Source organism: Miniopterus schreibersii (genome assembly GCF_964146895.1).
Source record: "Miniopterus schreibersii genome assembly, chromosome: 5".
In the NCBI taxonomy this organism is placed as follows: domain Eukaryota; kingdom Metazoa; phylum Chordata; class Mammalia; order Chiroptera; family Miniopteridae; genus Miniopterus; species Miniopterus schreibersii.
In genome coordinates, this window is record NC_138106.1 from 26,788,890 (window position 1) to 26,804,927 (window position 16,038).

Here is a 16,038-nt window from a genome sequence, read left to right on the forward strand (position 1 = left end):
TAATGCCATTCCTATTTTTCTTTAAGTATTTAAATTAAAAGTCTACCAAAGAGTACCATCTTTGTTTTATCCTTTTTACCCTAGAGTAAAATTAGTATGTTTTTCCCAGCAATAAGGTAAACATTTCATCAAATAGTATTACATTTTACTTTAATTTTGAATATGTATTGTCTTATGTTTTAAGAGACCTTTAATAATTTGACAGTATTTTTTTATTGAATATTACTTTAAAGAAGATGTTATAGAATAAAAGTGATTGTGACAAACATTATTTCAAAAATGGTGGCAGAAACTCCATACCATAGTGACTTGTACTCAAAGCATTTATTGAATATCTGCGTGCCAAGGATAGGTATTTTCTACCCCCAGACTCTCAGTCTCAGAGGGAGGTGGACATGTGAATGACAAATGTGGTAAGTTAACCGTGAATGCTTAGGGTCCTTGGAATACAAAGGAAGCAGCATCTGCACATGCATGCAGTCCCTGTGATGTTTGAACTAAACTATAACAAAGAGTAAAAGTTTCTGAAGTGGAGGTGGTGAGGGGAAAACCATTTACAGTGAAGAATAAGATATAAAAAGGTACAGAGGTGTGAAGAACATGGTATGTGGGAAGAGCAGTTAATTCACTAAATCTAAAGTGTGGGGAGGGGTGAGGTATGAACTTGAGCTAGATCCTTGCTACTCCAAATGTGGTCTGCAGAGCTCCCTAGAAAGGGAATCTCAGGCCCCATCACAGACCACTGAATCAGAATCTTTATTTTAGCCAGATCTGCTGGTGAGTTGCATGAGTATTAAAGGTTGAGAAGCATGGATCCCTGAAGGCTTTGCAAACCACATTAGACTGTATTTTACATGATGGAATATCATTGAAGTGTTGTAAAAAGAAGCTCTAAATATACTAGTTTGTATAATGGTTTTCCTATTAATTATGAGTGGAATTTCATTTTAAGGAATGTCATTATAATATTTAGCTCAATATTTGAGGCCATTTCTATGTTCCCTGATATGAAGAGCCCTGGAAAGATATTATCCTAGCTCTAAGCTATAGATAAGTTCAAACCCATTTTAATTTTTTGAAACATTTTTAAAGTTTCTTTAAAGTAATCTGTGTTCACTGTTGGCGGGGGAAGACTAGTACAGATGTTTATGAACTGTAAACATCTTTGCCCGTTTGCTTCTCTCCTCTCTCACCAATCCCAGTCCTAAAAAAGGAAACCAGTGATAACAGTTTTCCTTCTAGATATTTTCAATACATATACAATATGTTTATTTCTATGCATTATTGATAGGCACACCTTTTTTTAAACACAAACATTATATCATATACAAACCATTAAGCAATATTTTCCTTTTACATTGTGTATTGGACATTTTTTCATTTCATTGTGCATCAGTTTACATCATTATCTTTTTTAATACTGCATAGTATTCCATAGTGTAGATATTTCATGATTTATTTATTTAATCCATTATTGATGGACATTGGACTATTTTCACTACTAGGAGCAGTACATAACCTTTTTATATGCAGTTCTGTACTGTTGGATGGGACTCTCTCTGTAGCAAATTTGCAGCATATACATATCATAAATTTGGTAGCTAGTGACAATTAGCTATCAAAAAGTTAAACCAGTTTATGGCACAACTACACTGAATGAGAGCATCCCTTCACTTTTGCCCTCACGATCCTCAGGTATTATGAGTCCTTGACATTTTTTGAAATCTAGCAAGTGAAGATGCTAGCTTGGTATTTTAAATTTTGTACTATTTAAGAGTAAAACTGAATACCTTTATCTTTTCAACTACTTTTTTACCTAGTCTATCACAAGGTTAGTTTAAATATTGTTAATTATAAATGGTGTGAATATCTTACAGTATGTCTTTAGCCCGAAAATGAGACTATTTAATTTAGCATAGTGCATAGAATATAGTTAGCAAAAAATAAACTGAATCTTACCATGCACCAGTGTTATTTTCCTTTTAATCTTGTTCTGATCATTTCATGCTATTTATTTGCCATGTAGAGGTTTTGCAATCAGCGGTTTTCAAATTGTAGTGCACATAGGAATCAGTAGATAATGCATTTTATTTTAAAAATTGATTTAGAGACAATCCATTAAAATACCTTATAGTACCCTTGTACTTTGTATTATCTTCGCCTGGAGAGTTCTGTTCCCAGATTGTCACATGGCTGCTTCTTTCTTGTCATTCAGTTCTTAACTCAGATGTCATGTCCTCCAAAAAGCCTTTCACGCCTGTTCACTTTGCATCTTGTTTGTATGGTACAGTGTAAGCTCCATGAGGGCAGAGATTATGTGTTTCACTGTGGAACTCCAGTGCCTAGAGTAGTACTGAGTAACACTATGCACACAAAAGATTATGAATCGTATGAAAGGTTAATATCAAGCCTTTCCACAGTGTAGAGTTATGTATGTTGTTGGAGATTTAAGCATTGGGAGTTTGGGTGTATTCTGTTTTTTCTTAATAGCATATTTTAATGAACAGATTCACATAGTAAATTAAGTTAATTATCTGCTTAAATAGTCATATCCTTTTATAATGCAGTTCATAGTTTTTCTCTCGAAATAGCTATTACGTGTCCTAATTTTCTGGGTGAAAACAAGAAAACTGTATCCTTTGCCTCATTCAAATAAAAGGTTAAACTTTCCATTAAGGTCTGTTGATTCCCTTCTTACCCTGGCTGATTCTGATACCAGTCTTTTCTTGACTTTAGGTATTCAGAGCCAGTAGTAATTATTTTTAAGTTCCTTGCAATTATTTTTCAGTTGTAATTTTGTCACCTTTGTTTTTAGCCACTTAGGCATTGGGACATACTTAATCTGGAGAAAAAAATTTTGTGTAGGGTCAATGGAAGACAGAACTATAATTTTATTTCTCTGATTTATGAGAAACACTGTTCTAGAAGCTAAACTTTTAATCATGGGGTTTTCTATTAGAGTAAATAAAGATCATACGCTTACTTCATTCCTTTAAACAGATTTATGGCAACAGCTCTTTTTCCTTGTGTTCAAAACCAGTTTTACTGATTTGTTTTGATGTACATGTGGAAAAACTGGTTTGCTTAATGGAACTAAAGATTTTAGAATGAATAGTAATTTTGTAACAATCAACCCCCCCCACCCCCCTTTCTCATATGCTGTGTGGAGAGGGGGAGGGCAAGGAATGATAAATGTTACTTTTTAGTTCATCATACTTCAATTGTGGTCATTTTTCCTTAAGGATGTACTTTTTATATTTACAACCTAATAGTATTTTCTAAATTTCTAATTTATTCAGGGTTTGATTATCTGGTTTAAATTTTACTATGTTTATTTTCTGTACTTTCTCTTTTATTAGAAAGTAGACTTTGGATATTTTGTTTCTTATTAAAATTTTTATTAAGAATATTGCATGCTTTTGCAAAAATACTGATTTGTGTGAAGGAAAAAGAATCTCTGGGAATCCTCAGATCCCTAGAAGGAGCTGCTATAAACAAACTGATGACATATTTTTCTGTGAATATACAACTAGAAGGGACATAGTAACAGGTTTTTTTCCTTTCTTACAAATAGACTGATATTGTACAAGCTGTTACCTGCTTTTTCACTTAACATCTTTTGGATATCTTTTCATATCAGTGCATGGAGATTTATCTTGTTCCTCCTAAAATGTTGTGGGATATTATTATAATATGGTTGTGCCCTAATTCATTTAACCAATTCCGTTTTGATGGGTTTTTGGGTTGTTTGTAATTTAACTATCAAAAATATTGGTGCAGAGAATATTTTTGTGCATATATTTTTGGGCACCTGTACTGTATTATCTTTAGGGTAAATTCCCTGAAATTCAATGTATCCTTGAGGACAGGTGGTATTAAATTGACCTCCAAAAATATTGTATTTTTGTTATACTTTCACCAATAGCATATGTGAATTCTTTTTTTTTTTACACCCTGTAAAAGATTATGTGAGGAAAAATGTTGAAAATGAGTTGCAGAGAGTGGGAGAGTGTACTATTTGGATATAGCTCTTTAAATTCATTTCCTATAGGTTTTGATAAGTTAGATTCATTTAAAATGGACATTTTAAATGAATATAAGCATTCTTTGGCATAAAGAGTATGGAGTTTTTGTGAATTCTAGGAAGTTAAACTTCTTCCTGGCTTGCATTATAAAACTGATATGTTCATAGGAGAAGAAACTGAGTAACAAAACCATACTTAGGATAGTAAGGAACATACTTCTTTTATGTGATATAATCCAACATCTAGTTAACATACAGATTTCATTATCTTGAAATTCGTTAAACTGAGCAGATGTCACCGCTCAGTTTAAGATGTGAATTCAGATTTTAGTAAGAGAGTGGGCTTTAAGAAATAGCTTTTCCTTTCATCTTTGCTTCATGATGATGACTATGTAATGTGTCCTGCTTTATCAGGCATTAAACAGTTGGTCCAAAAAGGTATTACTTGAACCAAAGCCATTCAGTCCAATAAAAACAAAATAGATTTGAATACATGTAATGTCAGCTATTAACTCTTATTTCCACACTTCCTTGTGGTTATTCAAAATATTCGTCTCTAGGTGCATATTGAAAGCAGGTAGTTGACCTGGCCTACGTTTCAACCAGAAGCAAGTGAATACTAGTCTGGCAAAAAGACCATGTCTAGCTAAAAGGAAAAATTGATTTTTTTAAAAATGGTTATAATGATACTTTTAACAATAGTTAATTCCATTTATGGCTTTTGATCAAAGTGCAATAATAAAAGCCACACCTATAATGGATTAAGCATACTATGAGTCATTTTAAATACATGATCTTTAGTTTTCCCATCATACTTGCAACATAGATAATAGCCCTCTTTTTACATAGGAGAAAATTGAAACTCAAAGAAGTAATTTTGCTGAAGTCGCACAGAGAGACGGGATCTGGAGCCTGGGAGAAAGCCTGGGTGCAAAGTACTGCAGGACACCTCTTTGAGAGATTGTTTTAAAAAATATATGTCTATTGATTTCAGAGAGAGGAAGGGAGAGGGAGAGAGAGAGATAGAAGCATCAATGATGAAAGAGTCATTGACCACCTGCATGCTGCCCCTTCCCCCCCCCCCACTCCTGCTGGGAATCGAGCCTGGAACCTGGGCCTGTGCCCTGACCAGGAATCGAACCAAGATCTCCTGGATCATAGGTAGATGCTCAACCACTGAGCCACACTGGCCAGGCTCTTTGAGAGATTTTTGATGCTTCTTGAGTGAGAGAGAGATTTTTGAGAGGGAGATTCAAACATGCCTTTGCCTGAGAAGAGCTAGTAGAAGGAAAGCCAAAATAAAAAATGCAACTAAGGAAGGCTAATGGAGTAATACCCAGAAAAGATGGAAGTAGGGATTCGTGGCTAAGTTAGAGAACAGAGCAGAGACACTCATTTCTTTGAGATCGCAGGACAGGAGATGACTTCATCCAAATTCTCTGCTGAGAGTGATTGGGGTTTGGACAGGGTTGGTGGCATCTAGTGTGTGGTAACATTTGGTGTAACCACAGGAACGAGCAAAAGAATGGTAGTGTTGAGGATCCAGCTCAGGCCCCAACTATGTTCAAAATGACTTTTTCACTGAGGAATGCCATCCTATTGGGAGATGTGTCATCTCACTGATTGCCAGGGATGACTCAGTTTTTTGGCTGGTTGACTAAGGGAGGTGTTTCTTCCTTCCCCTTCTCTGTGTGTAAATTTACTGAAACTATACATTTACATTTAAAAGCTCAAACAGGACATCTCTTCAGTCCAGGGTACTTTATTAGCCACACTTCCTTTCTATGAGTCTCTTGAGCAGGCTCTAAGGTGAAGGAAGAATTTGACGAAGTGATTACATGGAGACCTCTAACAGACCATATTGGGGCAATGGAATTACTTTCACTTCCTCTTTTAAAGAAACAGGTGACAGAAAGCTTGTCCTTGGCCATTAGTCATATTTCAGTGACAATCTAAATGTAGTCAGTTGTAGGTTCTGTTTGCTACATTTTTAATATGTATTATTGAGAATTAAGTTGTTTTATATTTATAAAAGTTGGTATCAATGAACCTCATAATATTTTATAGAAATAGAAATGGAAGTTAAATTATCTGCTTTAGGGAATAGAATTGTCTAAATAAGTATCCAAAGATTTGTTCTTATCAAATATTTCTCTATGTATATGTAATTTTTTTCTTCAAGATTTTATGTAACAGAAATTGTTTACTAATCATTACATTTAGAGGATTTAAAAAGTGAGCTTTACTTTTTATATTTTGCAGGAGACCCGTGTACAGTATCATCTCAGTTGGAGTTAGAAGAAGCCTTTAGGCTTTATGAGCTAAACAAGGATTCTGAACTCTTGATTCATGGTAAAGAAATAGTCATTTCTTATTCTTCTAGAGCAATAATTTTTAAAAAACAACACAATAAACCTATATTCTTGACCAATTTAAAACATAATACTGATGTCATTTTTTTAATCTCTATGGCTCATTGCTATATAACTGTCCTTATTCAGTAGTTTCTCAATTGCTACAGAAGACAAAATCCGTTTTTTTAATCTTGGGAAGTTTGTTATTTGTGTATGCCTCCTTGAATATTAAAACAGTGTTTCACAGCAGAGTTTAATAGAGAACTTAAGACTGGAGAGCCTCATTGAATCTAAGTCATCCCCTTACAGTTTTTAATTTATGTAAACAATGCGTCCCTAAAGATAAGGTATCTTAAATGTCCTTTCTTTTGTTTAAGGGTTAACAGTGAAACTATTTACATAGTTATTGTAGACATTATTGTGTTAAAGGTCAGCAAGCCTGAGAGGTGGGTGGTGGTATAGAAAAAGAAACCAAAACTCAGCCACCTTGTAACTGGTACAGTATAGACCGTGGTTGTAAATCTAGATATTCTGATTCCAGATCTGTGTTCTTTCCATTCTAGTATGCTTCCCTCCAATTTTTTATCTCATGTAGAAGCCCCTTAATGTACTGCACTTAATTGCAATACATTGGCAATTTTTATGGAACATTTTGGGGAGCTTTAGGAGACCTAGGGAACTCTTTAACTTGAAACAGATATAAATCTCTGCTAAATATAATGAATTATTTCAATACCTTGTTGTAATTCTCTTATACTTTTCTATACAGTGTGTTTTTGAAAAATAGTTTGACTTTTTTTCTACCTTTAGAATTTGACTTAGTGACTCCCAAGGAATCCATAATTTAATAAAACTACAATGAATGTTTAAAGAAGTGATTGATCTGTAGTATTAAACAGTTTATGTTTTATTACTTTTTATACTACATCACAGATGTTTTTAGAAAGTTAGTTTATATTTCAGCTCTTAAAAATGTATGAGGAACTGTGCCTCCCATACTCTGCTCTTTATCAAACATGTCCTTTTGTACATCACAGACCACAAATAGTTGGTTAAATATTCATAAACATACTATTTCTTTATATTCTACCTCTTTGTAAAAACTGGTCTAAATTAGCTTGCTTATAAATATATAGTTTCTAAGATAAAACTTACATTTTTTGGATTTGGTTACTGTTTCTGGTGTTAACTTATTCCTAAGTTTAATATACATCTTTTAAAAGCTGTAATGGTTTATGTTCATATTTGTATAATTTTTGTAATTTAATTTCAGTTCTTCACTATAGTAAACTTTTCACTACCACAGGATTTAAGGAAATAGTAGTTAATGATTTCTCTAAGACAGAAAAAATCAATGAGGTAACAGGGACTGGAATTAGCAATTTGAGCTTCTAATGCATTATTTATGGATGGTTACTTTCATTTCTTTCAACAAATAATACCATATGCTAAGTATGTTGTGTCAAAAGAGGGTCAGATTGAAATTTGGAACAATTTTTTTTGATATTTGAATTCAAAATTCTATGTAATTTGTATGATTTAAATATGCTGTATTAATTTTAGTTTATTTTTTTTCAGTATTTCCTTGTGTACCAGAACGTCCTGGAATGCCCTGTCCAGGAGAAGATAGTGAGTGTTTATATACTTAGTACAGTCGAATTAAGTTATGATACAATGGCACAAGTGAAAGGAAATCAGAAATAGAACTTTTAATTCGTATGATTTATTTTCCATTCTTTAGTCTAATTTAGAGTATATTAGCAACTGCCTAAACTCGACTTTGCCACATCAAAATAAGGCAGTTCTTAGGTTATAACTTACTGACATAATTATCTATTATGCATTTGAAAGGAAAATTAAGTTAATTTTAAGTCATATCCAGGTTTTAATTTCAGAAAGTTTCAAACCTATGGAGAATTTGAAACATTAAAAACAAAGATACCTATATATCCTTTGCCTAGATTCACCAATTTTTAACATTTTCTGTATTTGCTTTATCTCTGTATCTGTATGTGTGTACACATATGCATACATGTATATACATAGGAAACACACTTGTTTTATTTTTTTTTATGTTTTTGCTGTACCATTTGAGAGTAAGTAACTGACATAATACTTCACCTTTAAATACTTCAACACACATCCTTAGGAATTGTTACACGATTTCCTTTTGAATGTTTAAGCTAGTGGTTACCATTCATGAATGACTTGAAAGAGTCAAGCAGCTATTTGGCCTGATGTAATTTAAATATGCAAACTTGTGTATGATCATAAATTATTGCTTTTGATACATGATATAATTTATTAGTTGTGGATATTAGGCAACTCATTTTCACTTGTGGATTCTGCGCATATCTATGACTTTAGAAGGAATTGTAAATGTTTTGAATTAAGTAGTTCTAACTTTTAAAAACAAACTATTTGTTTATTTATCTATCTATTTTTAGAGAGAGGGAAGGAGAGAGAGAGAGAGAGAAACATTGATGTGAAAGAAACATCAATCTGTTGCCTCCCACATGTGCCCCAATCAGGGATAGAGCCTGCAACCTGAGCATGTGCCCTGCTGGAAAATCAAACCTGCTACCTTTTGGTGTATGGATGACACTCCAACCACTGAGCCACACTGGCCATGGCAGTAGTTCTAACTTTTAATTCTAGGACTCTTCATGTAACTTGGTAAAAAGGAAAAATTAAAGAACTATGGGTGTTTGTATATAGAGTTGAACGGTGGCCGTGCACTATACAGGAAAATGGGGAAATATAAGGAATAGGTGGAACTTGGAAGCAGTAGTGAAAATTTAGGTTTGGACTCAGCTAGGAATATTTCTCTGGACTTGTGGTGGCAGATGGATTAAGGCCAGTGTAGGCTGCCTTCACAGAGCTGTTGGAGAAGCGGCTCTTTTGCCAAGCCCAAGTTTTGAAAGACTTGCCATTGTAGCAGATCTTCGCTCCAGAGTCCCATTTTCAAATCGACTATGTAGCACACAGATAAAATATTATTTCTAACTTTTTCACTATATTTCATGCTCACTTTCCCGTTTTAAAATTTGCTCATGGAGATTTTGACACCCCCTCCTTCCACAGTATAATAAATATTAATAAACTGGAGCATGGGGAAAAATTGATAACCATTAATGTGGTCTCTTGGCTCTTTTAATTCCTAGCCAACATTAACATGTTTAAATTTAAGAAATATCAAGTTGTAGTTCACGAAAGTTTCTGAAGTAGACTGTTCTTTTAGGTTAAGATATTACTAATAGTAACTTTCTGCTTTGGTTACTCCTAACAGAATAAATAATTAAAAATAAATTATTTATATTTAAGGTTCTATATTATACTCTCAAAATTTCTAATTGAGAGCATTTCAACTTGGTCTTTTCTATCTTAATTTTAAATAGTAACACACACACACACACCCCCATTGCTACATTTGCTTTAAAATGAGTTTAGAAACCTAACGGAATCTTTCCACGGTGTTAACTATTATTGTGGAACATTTCTTAGTGACTAATAGACTGTATATATCATAGTGATTGACTTAACCAAAATTACCCAGATGGTCTAGATTTTAATTTGGGAATGCTCTTGGTTTGCTTAGGAAAAGCATTAATATAAAAACCATTGGATGAAAGGTTGTTGGGGAAGAGAATATTCTCGTGGTTACAAAATGTCCTTTAGATATTTGTAAGAGTACTTATAAAATGGAAAATGTACCTTTACAAATAAAGAGAACTAGCAGCCCAGCCAGGCGTGGCTCAGCGGTTGAGTATCAACCTAGGATCCAGGCGCTCATGGTCCGATTCCCGGTCAGGGCACATGCCTGGGTTGCAGGCTCGATCCTCAGTCAGGGGTGTGCAGGAGGCAGCTGATCAGTGACTCTCTCGTCACTGATGTTTCTCTCTCTCTCTTTCCCTCTCCCTTCCTCTCTCTGAAATCAATAAAGATATATTTTTTTAAAAAAGAGAGAGAACTAGCAATCACTGCCTTAAACAGAGTGAACACCAGTAGTGGGAGTCAACATTCTGACATTTGTATATTTCTTGATGTGATGCAGTGAGAAATATACATCAATCACCTGTGTATTGTTTTTGCCAAGTATTTAATATTGACTTTAATGAGGAAGTAGATAATCCAGAATGTAGGACTTAAGACAACTGCCTAGACTTAAAAAAAACCCTCAACATTATGAAAAACAAACAACAAATAAGGTGGAGTGAATGTTTTAGCATACGTTAAAGAGACAAAAAAAGTACAGCATCCAAACTCAATGCCTGAATCTTGGTTAGGTCTTCAAGAGAAAAAGAAATCTATGAATGACACATTGAGGGCAAATAGAGAAATTTGGATCTGAACTGTATATTAGGTAATATTATGTTAATGTTAATTTTCTAAGACGTGGTAATGGTATTGTGCTTAAGTGGAATTAGGAGGAATGCCCTTAATCTCAGGTAATGGGAATTTGAGGGTGAAGTGTTATGATACCTGCAACTTTTAAGTGATTGAGGAAAAGTATGTGTAAATAGAGAGGAAAGCAAGTGTCGCTTTGACAGCACACATACTAAAATTGGAAAGCAAAATGTGGAAAAATAAAATGTTAGTAATTGGCAAATCTTGGTGAAGGATGCAGTTTATTGTTTTATTCTTTCAACTCCTCTGTGAACTTAAAAACTTCAAAATTCTAAGTTGGGGGAAAATGAAAAAACAGAAAAGCAATAATAGTCACTGAAACATTTATACACCAAGGGCTTTATTTTCATTAGTCCCGTGATGAATGTGTTTTTATTTTTTTCACTTTCAGGTTTTTTTCAATATAATTTTTTTTTGCAATCAATATCATGAAAAAAAAATCACTGAATTATAATACTGATTTTTATTCAGACTTCCTCCTTTTTTAAACTTTTACTTTCTTTAGAATCCATCTACCGCCGAGGTGCACGCCGCTGGAGGAAGCTTTATTGTGCAAATGGCCACACTTTTCAAGCCAAGCGTTTCAACAGGGTAAACCTTAGTTTGTTGAATGTTGATAATTTGAGAAATCTATTTTTTCCTCTCTATTATGAAAGAAAGGTAGTCTTGTTATTCCCTTTTAAAGGAGTAAAGTTACCTAACATTCCCAGTTTTTACAGTACACATGTTTTCTTGAGGTAATTTTTAATAGAAGCTCCTTTCACTCTTAAAAATGTTCCTGATTTGATGATTAATTATATGGTTTCCCTAGCTATAAGAAGTTGGATTTTTTAATATAATTTAAGATACCCAGAAAATAAGCAAGGTTTGTTTTGCAAATCATTTAATATTGTAATTTTAATTTTCACTGTTTAGAAAATAATAATTGCAAACACTTATCTAGCTTTTTCTATGTGCCAGACACTTCCAGATGCTTGACATATATTAATTCATTCAATCCTTATAACAATCTTGTGAGATAGATATTACATATTTCCATTTTATAGTTGAAGAAACTGAGGTACAGGGCAGTTAAATAACTTGCCCAAGATGACAAAGCTAGTAAGTTGCAGAGCCAAGGTTTGAAAAAATTTTATCTCCAGAAGTTCATGTTTTTAACTGTTCTTGATAACTATAAATCTGTGGACTCCCATTTCCATTTTAAAACTACTGCCATGTTCTGAATTCATTAATGTGAAGTCACCACCCAAGGTTCCCAAATTCTTGTTCCAAGTAGCATTGATAATTAAAAAGCTTTGAAATGAAAAGTCACTTTAGGTATTGCTCTTTAAGAGCAGGGCTATGGTTCGACCTCTGAACAATCTGGAAGGTTTATTTTTGCTTGAGAGTCCTTGTACAGCTTTTTCTGCCATATGTTTCTCAAGTTTAACTCACTTTTTCTATTTTTATTACTCTCAACCTAATTATATGAAGACTGAAAATTCTTAGACTTATAACAGAAAACAACGTGGTCACAAATTTCACTGTCTCTTTAAAATAAGTTCTCTTTTCTGTTTATCTTCCCTTGACTATCATAGCTTTGGAAAAGTTACATATAATGAAGAGAATTGAGTTAGAGAAGAAAGCCACTATTTTCACTATTTTATGAGCAAACTGTTGGGGAATGATTATGACCCTTTTTGTGTTGTTGTTAACTCAGTTCTATTAAATTACCCTTTCCAGCGTGCCCATTGTGCCATCTGTACTGACCGAATATGGGGACTTGGACGCCAGGGATATAAGTGCATCAACTGCAAACTCCTGGTTCATAAGAAGTGCCATAAACTTGTCACCACTGAATGTGGGCGACATTCTTTGCCACCGGTAAGACACAGTTGTCTATTTTTAATAGGGCATTTTTGATAACACTACTAGAACAGAGGGCTAAAATGCGGGAGGGGGGTTAAGGAATCTGAGCTCAACAGTGTTGTTGCAGAATGTAGGTAGGAATGCTTTGCGGTCCAGCTTACATATTGTGAATTGGGGAACTGTCATTACAAATTTGTTTGTAGGATATAGTTAACTTTTCTGTTTAGCCTGATTCAAAATCCTCTGTTCTAAATTAGGAAGATGTAGGAAGAACCATTTAAGAGATTTTTTTTCTCTTCTTTAAGTTAAACTCATTAGTTGTAGCTCCCCTTATTCTAGCATCGACACTAAGCACCTATCAGGTCAGAACAGTCAGAGTCTTCATGTTTGCTATTTAAAGTGTCAGATTAATGGGGGAGTTTTTGCATTTAAAATTTTTTTCACTTTCTATTTTAAATATGTAATAAAACATGTTCATAATAGAAAAAATAGAGAACACAAATGAATAAAGAAAAATTAAATAAAAATTCCCCATGAACTCTACCATCTAAAGTAGTTGTCATTTGTGTATATCTTTCCAGAACTTCTTCTATGCAAATTTATATGCATAAACATTTAAAATTTTTTCATGTAGAAAAATGTGAACATATGGTAAGAGTAGATGGAACCATACAATGAACTTCCATGTACCAGTCACCCTACTCCAACAGTTACTCATTCATTACCAATCTTGTTTCATCTATACCCCTACCCATTTAACCCTGAGTTATGTTGAAACAAATCCCAGACATATTTCAGAATGTACCTCTAAAAATAAGGACTCTTTGAAAACTAAAAACCAAATTCCTTATGTCAAATATCCATCCAGGCAATGTTCAGATTTTCAGTTGTCTCATAAATGTTTTGTTTTTACAAAACATTTTCATTATGAATCAGATCCAAATGAAGTCTATATTTATAATTGATTAAAATGTCTTAGCTATTTTTTAATTTACCAATTCCTTTCTCTCTGTCTCTGTTGCTCTCTGTCTCTCCCTCTGTGTGTGTATGTGTTGCGCTCTCACTCTTCCTCTCGCTCTTTTTTACCCCTTTCAGTTTAATTGTAGAGGAAATTGCATTGTCATTTAAAGTTCTGCATAATTTTTCCCTTTGCTTTTTCATGGTATGTATAAAATGTTCCCCGTCCTCTTTATTTTCTGTATATTGTAGTTGGATCTAGAGGTTTGATTAGATACTGGGTTTCAGGGGCTATTTTTGAGACTACTTCATTGAAGGTGGAATATTTTTCCATGAGAAGGCACATGATATTTGAATGTATCTTGTTCTTTTACATGCTTTTTAACAAAAGTGAGATCATGCATATGCTTTTTTTCTAACCCATTTTTCTTACTGACCAATATAATTTGGTCATCTTTCTATATTTAGCTATCTGTTCCTCATCATTTTTCACATAATATTTTGTTATATGTGTATACCATAATTTTTTTAACCTGTTCTTCACAATGGAACAGTTGAGTTGTTTTCTGAATTTTCCTATAAAAATCATAATGAAATTTCTGATGAATAACTTATTATTTCCTTAAGGATCCAGAAGTAGAATTACTGGGTTACAGAATATGTGTTTTTAGAAAGATCTGGATGCATCCTTCTAAATTGTCTTCTAGAATGATTATTCCATGTTTATTCATAGTACCTTTTTTGAACATTGTGAAAGTAGGTTATTAGTGGTATCTCTTTGGTATTAGAATTACTTAGCTAGTTCATATAAGCTTAGATGTGGGTTTATACAAATTAGGGAGGTGAAAATCCAATCTTAAGGACAAACGGAAGGCCAAAAAGTGTGAGCATAATTTCTCCAGGTAACTGTTGATGTTTGTGCGCATATTCTTAGGTGATGGATGACTTATGTGAGTTTATAAATGGAAAAGGAAAGAGGGACAGGGTTAGTCACTATATTTAGAATGGGTGCTAAATGCATTGAAAAATCCATGAGCCTCTCTTTAAGGCAGCCTTAAAATTATAAGTATAATTAAGGTTCCTTCTCAAGCTCACCTTTTCTTGCAGGTATTCATTAAACCTGGGTCCAAGGTTAATGAGTTAGTAACATTTTGGTTTGAATTAGCATTATCCTGAGGTTATTGGCAGTTAGTTGGTTAAGTCAGTTTCTAGGAAGTTTTTTTGTTTTTGTTTTTTTTCCATTTTTGGGTCACTAACACCTTCACATAGAATTTTGCATATAATTTGAAGAGATTTATAGACATCTTGAAATCTATCCCTGCTCCTCAGCTAAAGAAGTCAAATACTAGATACCCTTTGTGCCAGAAACTTAAAGTGAGTATATGGAGCTCAAAAGATTAGGTACTATAGGAGAGAAACAAGTCAGAGTATATAGCAGTTTAATTTTGATTTCTACTTGATGGTCTGAAATTAGTTTTGTATTCCCTCTGTTATCTGTAAAATGTGACATTACCTCATTTACAGGAATATTATGTGGTGTCATATAGTAAAATTAAAACTGAATTAAATATTAATATAATTCTCACTTATGAAGTTATATTTTTTCAAACTTAAGTTTTAATATGCTGTGTCTCATCAAAGTAATGTTTCTGAATTTATAGAGATATTGGGATTTAAAAAGAATCCACTAAGTTACTGTTTCTTTGGAAATGTTTGTAGGAACCAATGATGCCCATGGATCAGTCATCCATGCATCCAGACCATGCACAAACAGGTAAGAATGACACTGTCATGAACCATTGTTCATCAGCAAAGTATCATTCAAAGACTTCTTTAGTTGACTCTTTCACCCCAGTTTAAAAACATTTCTGTTCTCCCCAAATAAAAGCTAGGTAACCATATTTTGTGGTGGTAATATGGTCACAATATTCAACACATATATTTTTCATTTTAAAAAGACAACTACGTAAACTACAAGAAGTGACTCCTTTCTCTAATACAGATTCATTTCTTTTGAGACCCCTTTAAGTTCGACAGACCTAGTTTTTTTCCAACAATGAAAACATACTGATTTTGTGGGCCATGTTGACTATGTTAAAGTGACCTGTTTTTATTAAAAGCTTTATTATCATAAGTAGAAAGTATGTAAAAGATATAGAGATGCAAAATTCAAAAAAGATTATGTGAGTTCAATGATCAAGTAGGTACAAAACCTTATATGTGTATCTGGGAAATTTAAAGAGCAATTAAATGGATAGAGAAGCCTGATAGGGGATGAATCAAGAAAGGCAAAAAGCAAACAGTTTTTCTGAAAGGACAGAATGCCATCTCTTGTTCATAGTAGAAACTGGTTATATGAAATGTAGGGGTTTTTTGCTGCTGCTGTTGTTTTATTTTACCCAAGGGGCTTGAAGGAATGGAAGCCTGAAGCCCAATCTTTGTCAGTTT

At 33.5% G+C, this 16,038-nt stretch overlaps 1 protein-coding gene across 1 annotated transcript in view; it reads left to right on the top strand.

The window, feature by feature from the left end:
- Positions 1 to 16,038, top strand: part of PRKCI (protein kinase C iota) — a 57,386-nt gene that overhangs the window by 15,299 nt on the left and 26,049 nt on the right. The window contains exons 3-7 of the mRNA XM_081138779.1: positions 6,287 to 6,376; positions 7,957 to 8,007; positions 11,291 to 11,376; positions 12,508 to 12,648; positions 15,310 to 15,364. Coding sequence (XP_080994905.1) covers positions 6,287 to 6,376; positions 7,957 to 8,007; positions 11,291 to 11,376; positions 12,508 to 12,648; positions 15,310 to 15,364 — 423 coding nt within the window. The remainder of the gene's footprint in view (positions 1 to 6,286; positions 6,377 to 7,956; positions 8,008 to 11,290; positions 11,377 to 12,507; positions 12,649 to 15,309; positions 15,365 to 16,038) is intronic.